Below are 18,741 nucleotides of genomic sequence, written 5' to 3'. Positions count from 1 at the left end.
AGCCATAAAAACTGCTGGGGATGAATGACATCAATGCAATTTACTGGCTTTCTTCAAATAAAGACCTCAGCGTAAGGAAATGATTTAAGAGGCAACTAAACTCTGCTAGAGTCATAATTAGTAAATAATAGCTTCCATTACACATATTGGTGCATACAACTAATTCAGGATAATGACAGAACAAGCTCTCCTTTTTTTCCCCAAAAACATTTTATTAACATTACTTATGAATTCATATTTAGAAAATATTGTAGGTGAAATTAATTGAAATTCAGTCATGGCTCAAATACAAAACATAAAAGAAGGTGCAATAATATCACCATAGGCATAATCTACCATAAGAAATACAACAGTGCCTCAAAAGAGGGATTACATGAGATTTGCAGAAGCTTCTGCTTTTCTGCTTTAACAGCCACCACATAAACACAAACATCAAGATCCTCAGCAGACGTAATCAGCGTAGCTCCATTAAAATCAATAAAAATATGCTGATTTATGCCATATGAGGACCTGGAGTGTAACTTAACAGAAATTTCAAATGTCATGAAAAAGTAATGGCTACATTTTCATTTTAATACTTGAATAGCTAATTCATTGCCTTTGTCAGAGTGTTTATCAAAATATCCCTATTCCCAGTTTTCTCTTGTGGGATGAACCAGATTTAGGTTTGTACTTCTTTTACCATTATGAAGGCCTCGAAAGCCTTGACTATGAACATAACTGTAAAGGACAGTCTACTTAAATGATAGTGCCAAAGTATGTAAAATGGCAGGGCAATAAACCTCTGAACACACTTTGGAAAGGTTCCTTTTCTTTAGCAAGCAGAGGATGCCAAAAAAATCCATGGCAGAGATTTAGCTTTGTACTCTCCTTGGTTATACTGAGACGATTGATTTTTCAAATCTTAATTGATTTGTAACAGCTGAAATACTCTCCCAAGGCAGTAACATTACCCCATAAAAACATGGAAATCTAAATACCTGGCTTTGCCAAAGTATTACTGCAAAGACAACAGAGCAGAAGAATCAAACTCAGGTTCATTCCTCTTCTATTAAATGCAGTTCTTTATAAAAAGTAAGTTGGAAATAAAAAGCAGTTCTGAAAGACAGAACTATGTCGGTGTATAAAACTGTGTGGAAACTCTCACAAAAGAAGAAAGTGGAATCAAAAGAAGGTGTTTCAAACATCCAAGTGCACATCAGCCTTAAGACTTCAGGTTATATGTCTGAGGTTTTTTAATCAGTTTTCTCATCATTTTTCTGCGGAATACATCCGTTGGCTTGTTGATTCTTGGTTTCTCAGTCCCTGCTAAGAAAACAAAGGAAGCAGTTAGGGAAACAGTATGACAAAACTGTTACTGCTCTTTATTGTTTGGGCTTTGGGGTGTTTTTCATGTATGCTGTTTAAGCAGTTGATCCAATAACAACAAACATATCAGAAATTGTAAAATGTGTCCTGGACACCCTATTCTCACACACTGCAAGGCCTCTAATGTGTCCACCTTTGGCACTGGAGTCCTACTTTGCTGCTCTTTTCCTGAGCAAGCATCAAAGTCTTTTCTAGCTGTTCTGCAGTGACAGCAGAATGGAAATAAACACACTGCTCTATCTGCAAAATAAAAAAAAAGAACTATTACTGCATTTCTCTGAACAACAGTGGGGTAAAGTCTAAAAGATAACCACTGCTTGTGGGAGATGAAAAGGTGAAATTATTTGGGTTTCTGCACAGAACTGGGTTTCACACAGAAGCTGCAGAGTGGCCAAAGACAGTCGGGGTTGTCTCCAGAAATGCTTACGAAGGCTGCATGAAATGTGTGAGTGCAATTCAGAAAACAAGTACTTTGCAAATTTGACTGAAAATCTTTGTCTTTTTGCTACCTATTTACCATCACGCAGAGCCCCTGTGGCCAGTTCCCAATCCTTTCGCTGTCACCCCAATGTATTTATTTTCTTTTCCAATAGAAACTTTTTAAAATGAAATTAATCAGAAACCTTTTCATTCCAACAGCTGTAGATCAATTTAAACAGCAGTTGTATATTTGCACGGGGAAGGTCAACTGAATTCAACTTGAGACTCCAAAAGGTAACAGGAAAGATGCTGGGGAGGGAATTACGGGAGCGGGAGAGAAGGAGTGGCTTAAGTTGCCTGAAAGATTTGCTTAATGTTGCTGTACACTCCCAAGCTATAGAAATGAATATGTATAGCACAACATTAATTAGCACTAATTACGCCCTTAACTATGGGCTTTGGTTGTACCAAGCCTTACTGAATTGTGAAATCCACAAGTTGGTGAAAAAGCTTATAACCGATCCTGTGTGTTTGGCTATCTGGTGCTCTAGTTACGAGACAGACAGCATTTCCTTACTTCTTTCTTCCACAAAAAGAGTGAGGAAGGGAGAACCCCCAGGTGGATCTGGCTGGGTGTGGGCAGGGGCAGAGCGCGGAGGCGAGATGCTGAAGAGGCAGTTTCCTTCCTCCTCTCTCTGCACACTTAGGCTGGAGCCTGGCCCCTACCATTTCCCAGGTAGTAATAGATGCAAATTAGATAATCACAAGCATCTCAGATAGACTTAGCATGCTATTAAAGACTCTCTTATAATACTAGAATGGCAGAGACACACTCAGACTTGTCGCCCACAGAAATACTACTGTCATGACTAACTGGCAGACAATATTTTTACTTCTGAGGACTGTGCTCAGGGTGCAATCCTTGCCCCAGCCCCGGATTTCCAGCCCAGAACTGAAGAATCATCTCCTGACTTAAGCCTTCTGACTACATATCTTAAATACTGAAGCACTCGGACCTTGTGCATATCTCATGTTTAAAATAGAGCTACTTTTTGGCTTTTTTTTTTTTCCCCCAAAGGCAATGTACATGCTAGATACAGCCTTGAATTTTTTTCCCATTAGTATCAATTTTTTAAATATTGTGCTGTGTCTGCTTCCCGAGTGCTCTGGGGATCAACATACAATCATGCTTTTCTCTCTCTGATTGATTTACGTATCAAATGAATTAAACTAGAATATTAAAACTTGCAATAGCTGGTATGAATATATGACTGCAGGTAAAAGCACAACTGTTTTGACTTACAAGCACAGCCAGTAGCTGATTTGAATAAAACCATTAAGAAAAATCAATTATCATTCCAAACCCTTCCCTCCACGGCCACAGAAACAGTTGACTCAGCATAACTGCTGAGGCAGAAATCTTTAGTTATGGGAATGGGAAATGGGAAATGGAAACAGGCAACAGGGAATCAAGGGAGGATGGTAACTGCTGAAAATGCAAAGGAAAAAAGTAAATTGATTTCACAACTCACTTTAATCCTACTTAAAAATATCTAGAAGAAAATGATACCTTAACTGATGTTCCCATCGGTACTGAACAGTTTAAAGACCGATTCCTTTGGGCTCTAGTAAGTTAGTCTTTTTGTGTGCCCTTCTCTACACTTCATTCAAAAATGGTGTAAACACCTCGCATTACACTGTTCTTGTCAGAAGGACATAGTGTTGCATCTCAGTTTTCCCTGCCTTTGAAAACACCGAGTCCAAAATGCAAAAAGCATACACTTGTAGCCAGCCAAGGCGAGTAAAAGAACACTGAACACCTGTTACTGGTATTTGGATTGCTTTATCTGCTTGTGACTGACAAAATACAAAAAAATCTTACCTTTTCTGCAGACATTGTAGCAATCCGTTTCAGTAACGAAGTTATTGGCATTTCCACCACAGCCAGTATATTTGAACTCCTTACATGACTTAGTCTTGGTGTCATAGTAATAGCGAGGCACGGAAGAAGAACACAATCCTTCATCCTTTGGGCTATAGCATAGCAAGGGACCAGCTTGAAAAAAAGAAGGGAAAAATAAAAAAAAAGAGAGAAAGAAAGACAAATTACATACATGTAATCTCTATGCCTGGCTTCTTAAAATTTACCCTGCAGTAAATTTTGTGGCTAAACAGCTCTTGTTCCCATTGAATTGACATGACTGTTACTGATGACTTCAGAGACTTACTACATCTTATTCCTGTGAGTTATGAATTTGAGAAAGCAACAGACAGTCCCAGAAAATAGGATTACTATCTCACAAGTGAAATTCATCAGCTTTCCCCATTTGTGGTGCCATACATACAACAGCTGAGAGATTTACATAGTCTGGCCAGAAGTCTTATTCCATATATATAGGAATATAACAATAATTCCAGTGGAACTACCTCTGTAGAGGAAAAAGGCACTGTTTTGTTTGTCCTTACTATGATTTTGCCAGCAAATCCTGCCCACTTGCAGCAAAAAGTACAAACCCCACCACTTTCCTCACATGAATCATGTTTCATTTTGCCTCAATAAAATTTTACTTTTCTTGCTGGAGATCTTTTATCAATTTATTGGCTGTGCAACAGAGAAATTAAAAATAATTCAGCATTCACCTAAGAAAACGCCGACAATCTGTCATCAGCCAAAAATAACTGTCTCATCAAGCACTAATAAAGCTTAGGCAGTGACAGCTTTTATACATTCTAGTAGATCTCTCTTCTTCAAAGATCCTGTCTTGCACTGGATATTAACCCGGTGTTTATGACAACACTTTGCTATAGTCACCTGCTCATAATTACCACCTCTCTTCTTTAAAGCTCGTATGGAGAGACAGTGAAGAGTCATGTCAGGGAAAAAACTTTTATCAGAAGTTGAGCTGGCGAGTGCCAAAAACCCAAGCCACCTAACACCATCTCTCAGGCCCGAATTTTAAGAAAGACACTTCGGCTTTATAGTACCGTATCACTGCCCTGAACATGACTGCCACAACGTCTCATACCTCTGCCTCAACACGGATCTCCAACGTTACATCCCTTCAGATCACACATTTACAGCTCTCTAGAAGTCAAGAGATCAGTCGGGTGTAGCTGTGGGCATATTTAAGGTCACAATGCTAAACTAACATAGCATTTTTGCTCTCAGTAACAGCTGAGACAAGTGACACATGAAACTCTGCAGACAACATACTAACATCTGCTTCACAGAAGTCTTCAAAAATACCACTGTATGGGTATCCAGAGGAAAATATCAAATAAAGTATCATCTTCATATCGCTTTCAAACCATCTATTTTATTAAAAACTTGGAACAACCATTACTTTTCTCTGGTAGACAGTGGTCCACACAAGACTGCACATCTCTGAAGTTGTTGCCATTTCCGTAACAGCCACCGTAGATGAACTCCTCACACCTCATTGAGCTCAAGTTAAAGGCATATCTTTTTAGATGACTCCTGCAAGGTCCTCCATCAGCCTCCATCCGGCATAATTTGGGCACTTCTGCAAAAAAAAATAATTTCATCCTCTGTAAAATCAACCCTTCATGCTCCCCGTACTGAACAACATGGTACTGTAGACAAAATGCTATTACTCCAGTGGCAGGCAAGTCCCAGCTTGTCCCACTACTGGCATTCTTTAATCAAGTGGGATAAGATTTACAGAAGGAATCTGATGCATTAATTAGCAACTAGGTATAATATTAAATTATATTTAAAATATTAATAGTTAAATTCCGCATGTCACCTCCGAGACAACGCGCTCTGCTTTCTCTACATAAAATTGACATCAGCGAGAAGCTGCAACAAGCAGGAGGGACAGACAGGGTGGGTGCGAAGTGTCCCGCAAGCAGCACAGCCTCCCAGGTGCTCCCACAGGCCCCCTCCAGCCCCCTGCCACCCCGGGGGCACTCCGGGGAACTGGGCCCCGTCGGGTCGGCCCCCGGGGCTGCGGAGGGCGGCGGGGCCGGTCCCCGGACTCACTCTTGATGGTCCAGCAGCTCTTCTCGCAGTCGTCGAGGGTGAGGAAGTTGTTGGCGTTGCCGTGGCAGCCCCCGTAGGTGAACTCCTGGCAGCTCTGCGTGTACCTGTCGTAGTACCAGCGCGGCACCAGGGCGCGGCAGGGGCCGTCATCGGGGGGCAGCAGGCAGGCGCGCTGCTTCTCTGCGGGAGACATCAGCGACCGGGGCTGAAGCCACCTCGGCGGCGGAGGCGGCCCCGGCCCCGCGTAGCTGCCCGCGGGGTCCCGCCGAGCGCCCGCTCCTACCTGTGAGGGGGCGCGGGGCCAGGGCCGCGCAGGCCAGCGGCAGCAGCAGCGCGGGCAGCGGAAGGCGGCGTCCGGCGGCCATGTCGCGGCGGCGGCGGACGACGGGAGGGAGGGCGGGTGGGTAGCAGCGGGGTCCCGGGAGTGAGCAGTGCTGCCCGGCCCGACGGCAGCGCTTTATATGCGCCGAGACGGCTTCCCCGGGCCGCCTCCCTCCTTGCGCATGTGGTGGGAGGGGAAGGTCTGATTCAGCGGGGCAGCAGGTCCTCGCTGACCCGGCCGTCACTGGGGCGCGGCAGGCTGCGCGCCTGCGTGAGCCCGCGCGTCGGGGGGCGCGGGCAGCCCCCCGCCCCGCCGCCGTCGGGGGGGCTCACGGCTGGGGGGGAGCAGCCGGGGCCGGGGGGGGCGCCGCCGAGGCTGGCTCGCCGTCCGGCTGTGCCGCCCACGGCGGAGGGGCCTCCGTCGCGGGGCTGCGGGGAGCTGGCCGGGGTCCACGGCTGTCCCGTGTCGTGTCGTGTGTGTCTTCCCCCCCCCCCCCTCACATTACGGGATGATGCTCAAAGAGCATTTCCTGTTAATCACGGCGAAATCCGGGACGGGTCACTTAGCGAAAGTCCCCTCGCCCTCGCCCCCGTGGCGGCCGCTCCCCATTTGGAGGCTCCGGGCAGAGGGCGGCAGGACGCTGAAAATGAAACGCGGGAGCCTCCGGCAGGTCCTGGTCCAGCCGGGTCAAGCGCAGGCCGCTTAGCGAGTGCCACTAGAGAGAACGCCAATCAACCCGCGTTACTAGTTTAGTACCGTTGTGTATAACGCTAATGAACTTGAGAAAACCGAGGCACTGTCAGCGGGCTTGGACTCCTGGGAAACCCGAGGGGCTGAATGGATGAAATCTCTGGCTAGTTCAAAGAAAGCTGGATTTCAGGAAATGTCATGACTTGCCGCCTTCTGTAGATTTTAACCCCACCAGGCAATCCGGCGTGATCTGGGGGCGGAAGGGGTGAGCAGCAAACAACATACTTTCCCTCTCTAATCTATTAGAGCCATTACATTAATTAGTGTTTACTCCAGATTTAATACAGTAAGAGAGATAAGAGTGGCTGCAAATTAGGCGTGCTCTCTATAGATAACAATAAACTAATCTGATCTCCTATTGTTCTTCTCCTTTCCCTTTACAGCAACGGTGTTGGGCCCCAGTCCTTCAGGCAGGCGCTGCCGTCGATGGGATTGCGATACAGGGCCCTGGAAATCTGTGGCCTGCAGGAAAGAAGCCACAGTCCGTACCTGCTGTAAGGAGGAGGAGCTTCATAGCACCCTGATTATTTCAGAAACTGACTTTCCATGGCTTCTCTGCTTTTCTTATATCATGGAAGATTATGGCCTAGTTTTCTGACATAATTTTATTTTTCATAAAGGCAAGAAAGAGGAGCAAATTTAATCCCTACCCCATCTATGTGGCTTCTTGAGAGGATATGAATGGCACCTCTCTCCCTCCTTGTTCAGCACTGTTCCTTTTTTCAGCATCTCCAGTTGCCAAAGGAGAAGTGGGTGCTTTAGTCACAAAAAACTAAACCCAGGTACAGTTTGAGGCATCACCATGGGACACATCTGCCATGTTTTAGAATCTTATAGCTACAACTGTTAGTAACACGTGTCCTCATTTTTAGGGGTTTTGTTCAGCTTATTAAGCACAGCAACTATAATAAAGCTTATGTCCCTCTGGTAGGAAAGAGCAAACAAACAAAAAAACAAGATACATTTTCTATTTCCAGAAAAAAATCAAAAGGCCATCCTTCTAATATTAGGAAATTCTCAAGTGATTTTAATATGACTAGACTGATGTCCTTTAGTTTTCATTGGATTTTGTTGGAACTGCAAAGAAAGTAATTGAAATACGACTTTAAGCAACAGCAGCAAAATGAATGGTCATACAAATACCATTTTCCATATTTTCCATTTCCTCTGTGCACGCACACATACAAATCAAAGTTTGAGCTAAACCCACCTATCCATCAATGTTGCAGCACAGTGCAGTATTTATTTGGCTACTCCTCTGCTATAACAGCAAAGAAGTTCACTTAGATTAGGTAAGTATCTTTAAAAACATATGAACTAGAGTACAAGTTAACATAGCAAGTGGTAGAAAGTCCTTTACCAACTGCAGTCAGCACAGCTAGCCATGTCAGCAGACAGCTCACTGCAGGCTTTCCGTTACAGCGTTATCAATACCAAGCTGCAACTGTGCTTCCCACCCTAACCATGTTAACAGTGTGCCAGAGCCCACCCTCAGGTCACTCCCGCACCCTACGTCTGCCACCACCACCACACCACGCGCTCTCTACCTCTCCGCACCGCAACGTTTCTGCTCCCACAAACAGCCCTGGCTCCCCTGACACCCTAGCCAGCCAGCCCCTTCCACCTGTTTTGACTGGCCCAGGGACCAGCAGCTGGTGGGGTTTGGGGATGCAGCTGCCAGCGTAGATTATGGGGGTGTAGAAATTGCATACCAACAACTGGGAAGGAGGGGATAATAGAGGGAGGGGAAGAGGAACCGATTTTAGTGAACTGGCTAAAACAAAATACAAACCCCAAGAGCACTATAGGAGCAGTACTGGAGAAGAAAGATGTACATCTTACATACTGCTGTCAGCTGCTTACATCTGGTGAGTGGGGCGAGGAGGAGAAAGGAGTGTCTTGAAGGGGAAAAGCCAGAGGTGGAAAGAGGGAGGGGCGACTGCCTATAGGGACCTTTGAAATGCCAGATAACAGAAGGACTCATACAGGCCCATTTTAATGGCCTGCAGCTTTGTTCTGTGTAAAGGGTCGTGAATTCTGCCTCCTGTGGTATTGTAGGAAAGCAGCTGCTAGAATCAGAGTGCTAGGTGCTGTACAAACACGCATGGAGGGACCACTCTGTTCCAAAGAGCATAGCGCCCTATTTGGGATCTAGACCTCAAAAGTATATGCAACCACAGGAGAAGAATTTCCTAGCTCCTTCTTGTGTCTTCTGAACCCATCACTTCTCTTACAGGGAGTGCTCCATCCTCAACACCCATCATAACTCCATGACTCCAGAGACACTTAGTGCAGGCCAGGCACAACAGCCCTCTCATGCGGAGCTGCAATTCTGCTTTGCAGACATACCAACCAACAAAAGTTGCTATGTCTGCCATTGATGGGCTGGCCACCGGCCGCAACACTTGACGAGAGATCGGTTCCTTCCCCTCTCTACCTTTTAGTTCAGTACATTCATAGCTGTAATGCACAAGTATCGAGGAATGTGCCCATGGAAGCCACCTGCTGCTGCCTTAGCTGCTGGGCAGAGGAGCAGAGAGCCCAGAGATGCCGGTGGCACAGGCAAACAAGAATCATCGCGAGGGGCAGAAGGAGGTGGCAGGGGAGGAAAGACCTCACTGCTGGGCCAAAACGCCTTGCCGACCTCGCTGCGTTTGCCCCACCGTGGTGGCGGAGAGGGAGAGGAGAGGTGAGACCAGCACAGGAGGGTCGCTGCAGCTGCCCGCTCCTGCCGCCGGCTGCCCCTCGGGGGGCCGGGGCGATGCGGTGGCGGGGCCGAGCGCCCTGCCCGGGGGGGCCGCGCCGGGGCGGACAGACCCTCCCTGTGCAGGCAGGGCCCGTGTAAACGCCCCGGCAGCGGGGCCGGGCGGCGGGCTTTAATGCGGTTAGGGGGGGATTAGCGTGGCGGTTTAAAGGCCGGAGCGGCGCGGGGAAGGGGTGCCAGGCGCGCCGGAGAGGAAGCGGCCGCCGCCGAGCAGCGGGGCAGCGCGAACGGCACCGTGTGAGTGAGCCCGGGGGCGGGCCGGGGGCGGCCGTCCCACCGCCCCGCCGCCCCGCGCCCGCTCGGGGGCTCCGGCCCCGGCGCCCTGGCTGCCCAGAGGTAACCTTTTGTCCTCCTCCCTCCTTCCCTCCGCGCTTTGGCAGTGTAGACGATGCCAGCCATCAACATCGAGGACCTGAGCGAGAAGGACAAACTGAAAATGGAAGTGGAGCAGCTCCGGAAAGAAGTGAAGCTGGAGAGGCAGCCGGTAAGTGGCCGCGGAGACGGGGCCCGGGGCTGTCCGGCCGCCAGGGCGGACGGCGGGGCCGGGGCCGGAGCGGGGAGAAGCCCGTTACTCCCCGGGCGGAGGTGCGGGGGCTCATGCGGCGCCCGGGGGCACGTCGGGCGGGCGGCGGGGCCGGGCGCGGCAGCCCAGCGCGGAGCGGGAGCGCCCCGTCCCGCGGCGGCGGGCCCGGCGAAGGCAGGGGCAGCGGGGCTTCGGGAGCCGGTCTCCGGGAGAGCCCCGGCTGTTTTGGGACGCCCGCAGTTTGCACCGACGGGTCCCGCCACCCCCTTAGGGGCAGGGACCCGTGACGGCGCTGGCGACATACCACCGCTAGCACCGTGTAGGAGCGCCGGTCCTTCACGGGGGTGGCTGTCGAGCGAGAGGGGAAGGGGCGCACCGCCCCCGGGATGAGGCGCCCCGAGGGGCCGGCACGGGCCCGCCGGCTGCGGCTGTTCCCGTTGCATCTGGCACCCCTTGGCTTCCCCTCCCTCCCTCCCTTGCGAGTCCCTGAAGCCCAGTGCCAGCACAAAGCAGCCTCGCCTGGCGAGGGAGGAGCGCGTCGAGCTCAGTTCCCCTCCTCTGTAAAACGCGTTGGGATCTGCCAGTGCTAGGTGAGGGGGTGGTGTACCGGCGGGAAGCCCTGCTGCCGCACCGCTCCCTGTCCCGTCCCGTCCCGTCCCGTCTGGGACCGCACCGCACCCGGCCGGGCTGCGGGAGAAGCGGCGCGGCCACGGCCGCCCTCTCCCCCCGGCACCGCTCCCCCGCTTCGCCTACTGTGCGGTGCCCGGGCAGAGGGCAGGGGCCAGAGGACTGCTGGTGCAGAGCCATGATCCATCCAGCCTTCTCCGATGGAAACATTGTACTTGTCGTCATTTACACTGATTGTTCCTTTCCACAGGTGAAGTCGTTTCCAGTGAAATTTTTGTATTTTTGCACATTTTCTATAGATGAAAGCCATGCAGGACTGATCTTGCTCCATGATAAAACTAATGTTCTTTTTCTTTTCTTTTTTATTCTGCATGCTAACAGAAGCAAACTACATCTAAATAAACGCTTCTAGTTAGGACTAAAAATACATTTATATGTGGGCATCAGCAGCATTAGTCACGCTAATTACATTGCAGGTCTAGGTGTTTAGCCCAGAAAATAAGAAAGCCACAGTTATGTTTTAGCTGTCAGTTAGGTATCAGTGATTGTAGATGTTATGGTATAGTCTAAAGCTCCATCAGTGTTGAGGGCTCTACATCCAAGTACTGTAGATATCAATATCATCCCTCAGAGAGTTCCCATGTAACTGAAATATACTCTGTAGGATGTACAGATTTTGATGTTCATAATAGTAATAATTTAAAATTCTTGCCTAAATTTTCGGAATAAACCAGAAGCCTGATCACTTTAGGGCAATAGATATTTTCAAATCACCTGTAGTAAAGCACAGACAACATCCTCAATTTTACCAGTGCATTATAACAGAAGTTTCACTGTGAAAATGAAATCTGTGTTGTAATTGTCACAGTCCCGTGGTACCTGTATGGGTGTTACAGGGACAGGGAAATGCAGAAGCCACACTTCTGTTGTCACCAAAAGTAAAAACTTGTGGCCAAAGTTTTCTTGACCCCTTCCTATACCTTTACAGCACAAAGAGGAAATACCCTTTTGAATAATTTTTTGAATGAATAAAAATGTCTGAATGTATATTTAAGCAGACATTTTTTTCTTGTATGTGGAAAAGATCCTGATAGTGCTGACTGAAGTAAAACAAACCCTGGTCCTGCATATACTTTGGAGCACAGCTTTACTGTGGCATAATGTGCTCCAATTTGAATGAACAGGGTTTGCAAGACACAGAAGAGCAAAGCCCTTGTAATGGGATTTGTAGGTCCAAATTCTTCTTTGCTGTCAGGCAGCTGGAGGTAGTTAGACCTTATTTTATGCCCTGTTTAATTGGGAATTAACTCTGAGTTCTTTCTGATGGCTTAAAGCTTAATTTTGCACAGGCCATGCTCTGTTGGTCTGTGATACAGCAGGTAAATTCATTGGTTCTCTTGTCATAATTTTACCTATGGAGTAAAATATAATTAACAAAGGAGGCAAGGGGCCTTAAATTAGAAATACTAGTCATCTAGTGGCCTGGCCAACAGCTGGTTCCTGCTGCTGACTCTGCACTGCTGTGCCTCCGCAGGGATTGCGGGTAGGAAGGGAGGACGTGAGGACAGAGCCGGGAGCATGTCCTCAGACATGTCAGGTATTTGAGCACCTACAGACAGTTTCTGCTGACATAGGGAAAGGAAACGAGAGATGTACGTGGACAAGGATCCTCTGGAGCTGGTGGGATTTGCTTGTGCACTCTCAGGCTCCACAGACACTGCTACTACATGTGCTCCTGTCTCAGTGAACACAAACTAAACCCATTTCTTCTTCACAGGCAGGTTATATGCAGGCTTACCTACATCAGTGCTAGTTTGCTACGAATGTCATGCAAAGTGTCATGCATATTATGTTCTCTCATAACACAACAGGCTGTTTTCTTAACCGTTGTTCAAAATAACCCCAGGTAACCTGTAAGTAAATTGTCTTTGCTAGTCTAGTCTTTACTCCCATTCAAGATGCATGGTTGCTATTATAGAACCGCAAAGTGAGCATTTGTATTACCACTGAAAAATCATTACTGAATGTTTTGTTTGGGACAAGCACGTGAAGTCATAAATACTTTGAAACTGAATTGAAAGTTACTGATCCTGAACCCATTGACCATCAGTCATGCTGATGCCGAGGGGGAGTGTGATCCGCAGCTTGATAAAACTATATTGGCTAATTTAAAAAAATGCAAGTTTAGCTACGCAGCAACTGCTGTTCAAAGTGGCATATACATTCCCAGGGATACTCACGTGTTCTGTGAATATCGGGCTGTGAAAAAAGTGGAAGGAAGCTGACTCTGCACATGCTTAATGCTGGCTCTGTGGTCAGATCTTTTATATTTGATGGGAAGGTAAGTAAGAGAAAGGAGGATGTGAATTCCCTGGTTTGCTGTTCTGATGCACATGGTGAGCTCTGGCCGTAAGGCAGCCACTTCTCTGTTCTTTCACTCGAGGTGTCCAAGTGCTCCGAAGAGATCAAGAACTACATCGAGGAGCGGTCGGGCGAGGACCCGCTGGTGAAGGGGGTTCCCGAGGACAAGAACCCCTTCAAGGAGAAGGGAGGCTGCGTCATCGCTTAGGAACACGAACCCAGCGCCTGCCACCGGAGCAGACACTCTTGTTGTACCTGTAGGGAGTCACTAGCGTGTCCCCACCGCCGCCGGTCCTTGTTGAACGAGCACAGGAGCGGATTTCTTTCTTTTTTTTTTTTTTCCTTCTTACAAAAATAAAGAAACCAACCCGAAAGCAGCCGAGACCCGCGTCGGTCGCTCGGCAGGGACGGCTGTCCCCCGCTCCCCGGCGCGGCCGTCCCTCCTCCCGCGGCGGGGACGGCTCCTTTCGCTTCGCGGCGCCCGCTGTCGCCACCCGTTTATCGGTTGCTTCATGGCTGTTCGTTGGCATTAAAGAAAACCTGCCCGTAACCCGAGAGCCTGCCGTGGCTTGCTGCGGGGGAGAGGAGCTGGAGGAGGGACGGGGCGGTGGAGGGCCCGCCGCGGCGACCCGGACCAGCCGTTAAAGTTCGCCGGGTCAGGCCGCGGCCCTTGCCCTCGCCGGAGCGGGGCGGAGGGGAGCGGGGCAGGCGGTGGCGGCCATGGCGGCTATGGCGCTGCGCGGCGGCAGGCGCTGGGCGCGCTTGGCCTCGGCCCTGCGCGGCGGCAGCTCGGGGCAGTGGGACGGCGGGCGCGGCGGTGGCTCGCCGCGGTACCACGACTTGCGGGCGGCCCTCAGGAAGGTAACGGGGGGGGGGGGGGGGGGGGGAAGGCGGGGAGCGGCGGCGCTTCCCCGCTGCGGAGGGGCCCGGGAGCGCGGCGGGACACCCGGCCGCGCTGCGGCATGCGACGAGAGCAACCGGGGCAGGGCCACCGAGCCGCCCGGAGCGGCTTGGGATGCGTTTAAGTAAGTAAACTTTTCCCTGCCAGTGTCGGAAGCGAAACCATGTGTCCCCCGCATGTGACAGGCGGAGTGGCCAAACACTGCCCTGCTGTGTGCTGCCACGGGCTGAGCGGGTGCGCTTGGTCCTGCGGGGTGAGCGGTGGCGTGCGGGCACGGTGTGCCACGACCGGGCCCGTGCTGCTGCCCCCTCCCAGCTGCTGCAGAACGCACGGTTAGGGTCTGTTTGTGGATGCAGAGCACAAGAAAAGGCAGCACAGAGCCCGTTTGTCATCGCGCTCTTTCTAGAACGGGAGCAATGGGAGGTTCCTGTAAAACTGAATCATAAATCAAGAGGAAAGGAGGCACTTCTGGTAAGGTAACATGTAAATTGGATGCCAAATGACAATCCGCAAGTAATGGTGGTGGTGGTGGCGAACTCTGTATAGTCCCGACAGTGAGGTCAGTGTCACCTGTAGAAGACTGTGGTATAATTAAGCACACCTGTCAGAGTTAGAGAATTAGATGGTTTGAAGGTAGAAGGCACTGGTGTGGTGCACGCTGTGGGGTTGGGGCCAGCTGTGTGTGAGGGAAGTCTGCCTTTAAACTATGAGCTGATGAGAAAAGTACTGAAGTTCAGTACCTACTACAAGGAGTAAACAGCATTAGCGTGGTAGCCACATACGAACAAGCAGGATGTGCATTCAGAGGTAGGCGTTACGGAGTGTAGGGACTTGTCCCTCATTTACCTGTAGCTAAGTTTACAAGTCGTAGCGGGTAACCACTGATGCTGCAGTGCTCTGCTGTAGCTTTTTAAAAACAGTATGCACTGGATTGCCAAATATTAACTCATTTATGTGACTTTGGAACTGTGCTGTCATATCTTTGATAGATGCTTTTTAAAATTACACGAGGAATCTTTTATATTCATGGATGAATTTAACCTTTTCCAAATTTCACCTCTTTCCCAGTTCACTGTGGGCAGAAGATAGTGGAACTACTTCTGAGTCATGTGATTTTTACTTCTTTTTCTTTTAGGAATTAACTTTCACAGTTCTAGTGTTAAAACAAGATATCCCAAGGGCCATTTAATTAATCAAGTTTTCTATCACTAGGATGAGGCCTGCTATCCTTGAGCTTTAGCAGTTGTGGGTTCATCTTCTGTGTTATAAAAAAATAAACCTGAGCAATAAGGAAAAGTGATGCATGGCCAGTCTGTTTCCTAAGAAATTAGTTCATTAGTCTAAATTCCTGGATCTTCTGCAAAGCAGAAATAGGGTAACAGAAAGGATCAGTAGAAGAAGTTGGACATGAATCCTCTTCTCTCACCTGGATTAATAGTATAGGATTTTGTAGCTAATACCACAATGTCAAGTTTGTGCTGATCCCGTGTGGAGCAAGCCTTTGATCTGTGAATCTGCAGAGTCATCTACCCGCTGAACTTGTTCCCTGGCATACTGCTCCCCGTTACCTGCCCGGGCACTACAACTGCGTTAGTGAAAAATCAATGTCCTTCTGACGTACAGAGGACAAGGCCAGACCTTGTGAAGGCAGTAATCTGGATATGGAAGATTTTAAAAGTCCTGCTTTGTCATGGATAGGTTAAGGCACACATTGGTTTGTACCTCAGGTGTTTGTGGCTGTGTATTTACTGAGGAATCAGATGAAAAGGGAGGGGGGGAAAATGGCTGTATTAGTGTCTACTGGTGCAGTGTTTGCGGCTCTGCTGTGTGACACAATGCATTTTTTTACAAATACAGATGCTTCCCCCGCCTTGTTTTTGTTCTCCCCCACGCCTGTTGAAGTGCAGCTAACAGTATGCCCTACCTTGCTGTGTTTAGTGCAGATAATTGCATCATGGGCTAAGAGGGAATGTGATGCTACATTTATCACATAAATCCCTGTGATGAATATATTGTAGAAGAAATTACAGTAAGCAACATAAACCCCATTTTATCATTGTCCTGTATTTTATAAAATGCTTATATAGTGTTTATTTTAGATTTTATCTGATCAGGTAGGAAAAAAAATCACCAGTTTATGTCAAATCCAGTCTGATGTTGTTCACCCCAAAGCTTCTAGCAATCAGTGTTTATTTTGGCTTAAGTTAAGCCTGTTCCCAATGACTTTAGGATAAACTGAAAAGTAAAGTCTTTGGGAGAGAATGACACTCAGGATCTGTAACGCGTTTTAAGTATACTTGTTACGTAATTTGAGGCACTCTTTCCACTACCTAAATCCAGATGCAACTACCAGAGAAATTGGAGGTATGAGCAGTGCAATTCCATGAGTGAGAACTGTTATTTTTTTTGTCTCCATTCATTTTATTTTTTAATCTATTAAATTAACGTATTTTAACTGATCTGCAATTTTCCAATTGTTCTGAGCAGGATGAGGAAGAGACTCTTATAATTCCAGGGGGCTGTTTTTAGCAAGGGTATTGAAATAACTCTGTGAGTGGTTTCCTTTACAGCTTTATAGGTCACCACCCTTCCTCTTGGAAATCGAAAAAGTAACTTTTCCTTAACTTGTTGAACAATGCTTGCAGTGCACTGGTATCCTACAGCTTGCTGCAGTAATTAGATTATGCTATAACTGGCTTGAAGGAAAAAGATTTAATCTACTCTGCGTGCGTATGCGTAACAGTATGCATATACACATAGGATATATACATGCTATCCATTTTTCTTTTCCTCTGGTATTAGTAGTAAGAAGCTTTGGGAAATAAGTTTGAAAGGATTGGCATATATTTTGCTGGAGTTGCATGTAATATAAACGAGATTTCATTTTATATCCAGTGGTGACTTGGTCTAGTTACAGTATGTTACATCTCTGTAAGCTAAGGGGGATTTCCCCTGTGACAGTGAGACTCCACCAAAGGACACCACTACCTTATTGGCCACTCTTCGCTTTTATGTCATGAGTTTCTGTTTATTAATATATGTATTTTTACAAGAATTAAAGCCCCTTTATATTAGAGCATGCAGGATCTGAATTAAATATTGACATTCACTTTAACTTTCCAGTAAAATTACTGTAAATCCTCTGTCAAAAATGGCTCTTTTTGACCTTCTGCAAAATACTGAAGGGTGACCACCGTTGCCACTGGAGCACCTTGCATGGAGTTGGTTTATTCATCTTTGTAGCAAATCATAAAAACCAGTAACAGAACAGCAAAGTAGTAGGTTGCTGATATTACAAATGAATCACTTAAAAGTTAGTTTCTCACTAAATTGGGAGGGGGGAAAGACACAGCTGAATCTGCAAAATACATGACTTGCATCTGTAATTTTAAAACCTTATTTATCATGCACCTGAGGTAAAAGTTTCAGGAAGGAGACAGTTAAAAAATGTGACATTAGTAAGGCTTATAGATTTTGCACTGAGTGCCCTTCTGTGTAAGGGAAGCAAAATGTATTCCCAGATTCAGGGGTATTTGCAATAGCCTTTGTCATCTTGTGTCTGACAGAAACATCATGTAAACATTTAGGGGCTAGTTCTCTTGCTGACATAGATAAACACAGCAATATCCTTTACTACTGCCAAGAATTTTTGGTGGTAATTTAACAGAGAGGAAATTTTCGTAATTGATTTTTGTTGTTATTGGAAGGGACAGTTGGGATATACCGCTGTAATAAAAGGGACCGTCCAATACATTCACTAGTGGCCTACCAAGAGTTGCTTTTAAATCAGTTTAGGAGAGTAGGAGAGAAAAAAATGAGCTTCAGCACAGTCAAGCAAGCTCTGTAAAAAGCTTTTTCTGATAATCAGAAAAATGTCACTTAATGTACACATGCTTTATTGTGTAGCAAAATTGCAGTAAAGGCAATTTTATAAGCAATGTTCTTGTTCGTTACTCAGAGTAGTGCATACATCTGAGATTGCAGTTGCTGTGTCCAAACATTGGATTTTTTTCCTACCCCGTGTTCACGTTAGAACAAATTTCCGCTGCATCTAGTTAGACTTTTCAATGAGCATCTTTTAGTAGGAGAACTGGGCCTAAGGGATATTTTTGTCGCTTGGGTCTAGCTATTATACTGCTTTATCATTGTCACACCTGATTGGATTAGGCAATACAGTTATGCACTTCTGACAGCTAAAATTGTGTCTTAAAGAGCAGTTTATGACTGCGCAAATGTCTGGGGTTTATATAGGTTTTGCCATGACTGTTCAGAAAATGTAACTTTGCTTAAGTCTTTTTAGGTCATGTTTGCTTGGAAATATGCAATTAAATCTCCCCCCTCCTGCCCGTGTACCCATACTAATGAATGTGACATCTCCCAGCCAAGTGTCAGAAAGCTCCCAGTGCTCTGAAAGCTTGTCTGTATTTCAGCTCGCCTTGCTCTGGACTTTAAGTTTCTGGGAGATTTTTTTTTTTCTCTCTGTTTGGGCTCAGAAGGAGTATGAAAGCCTACATCCAGCTCCAGTCCTTGAAGATGAAATTTGGTAGGTGAACGCTGATAGATTACACAAGTTGACTTCCAGGATACTTGTGCTTCTTAAAATTGTTTGCTGTCATGCAGCCAGGCTTGTGCATCTAGACAGCGATTGTTATATTTTCAAAGTCCTTTAAGAGCCAAAGATCCCTGGTCACTAGCCCTGGTA

General features: G+C 47.2%; 3 protein-coding genes across 5 annotated transcripts in view; 2 read left to right on the top strand and 1 right to left on the bottom strand.

Moving 5' to 3' along the window:
- Positions 1–209: 209 nt before the first annotated feature.
- On the bottom strand, positions 210–6,205 carry TFPI2 (tissue factor pathway inhibitor 2). The gene is made up of 5 exons (XM_050891386.1): positions 6,075–6,205; positions 5,792–5,971; positions 5,133–5,312; positions 3,671–3,844; positions 210–1,308 (listed from the first exon to the last, which is right to left on the bottom strand). The coding sequence occupies exons 1-5, from the start codon at positions 6,154–6,156 to the stop codon at positions 1,205–1,207; spliced, it is 720 nt and encodes a 239-aa protein (XP_050747343.1). The 5' UTR covers positions 6,157–6,205; the 3' UTR covers positions 210–1,204.
- A 3,157-nt stretch (positions 6,206–9,362) lies between these two features.
- LOC127012931 (guanine nucleotide-binding protein G(I)/G(S)/G(O) subunit gamma-11) lies at positions 9,363–13,515 on the top strand. Of its 3 annotated transcripts, none has more exons than XM_050891391.1 (3): positions 9,363–9,552; positions 10,008–10,111; positions 13,221–13,515. In XM_050891391.1, exons 2-3 carry the CDS (start codon positions 10,016–10,018, stop codon positions 13,344–13,346), a joined length of 222 nt encoding a protein of 73 aa, XP_050747348.1. In that variant the 5' UTR covers positions 9,363–9,552; positions 10,008–10,015; the 3' UTR covers positions 13,347–13,515. The 3 variants fall into 3 exon arrangements, with proteins under 3 accessions (XP_050747348.1, XP_050747345.1, XP_050747346.1); XM_050891388.1 differs by lacking the exon at positions 9,363–9,552 and adding an exon at positions 9,803–9,864; XM_050891389.1 differs by lacking the exon at positions 9,363–9,552 and adding an exon at positions 9,819–9,864 and having other exon boundaries at positions 10,013–10,111.
- A 352-nt stretch (positions 13,516–13,867) lies between these two features.
- LOC127012927 (probable acyl-CoA dehydrogenase 6) overlaps positions 13,868–18,741 on the top strand; it is an 88,362-nt gene continuing 83,488 nt past the window's right edge. Inside the window, exon 1 of the mRNA XM_050891385.1 lies at positions 13,868–13,999. Coding sequence (XP_050747342.1) covers positions 13,868–13,999 — 132 coding nt within the window. The remainder of the gene's footprint in view (positions 14,000–18,741) is intronic.

This window comes from Gymnogyps californianus, chromosome 2, assembly GCF_018139145.2.
Source record: "Gymnogyps californianus isolate 813 chromosome 2, ASM1813914v2, whole genome shotgun sequence".
Classification (NCBI taxonomy): domain Eukaryota; kingdom Metazoa; phylum Chordata; class Aves; order Accipitriformes; family Cathartidae; genus Gymnogyps; species Gymnogyps californianus.
This window is presented reverse-complemented; position numbering and strand designations above follow the sequence as displayed.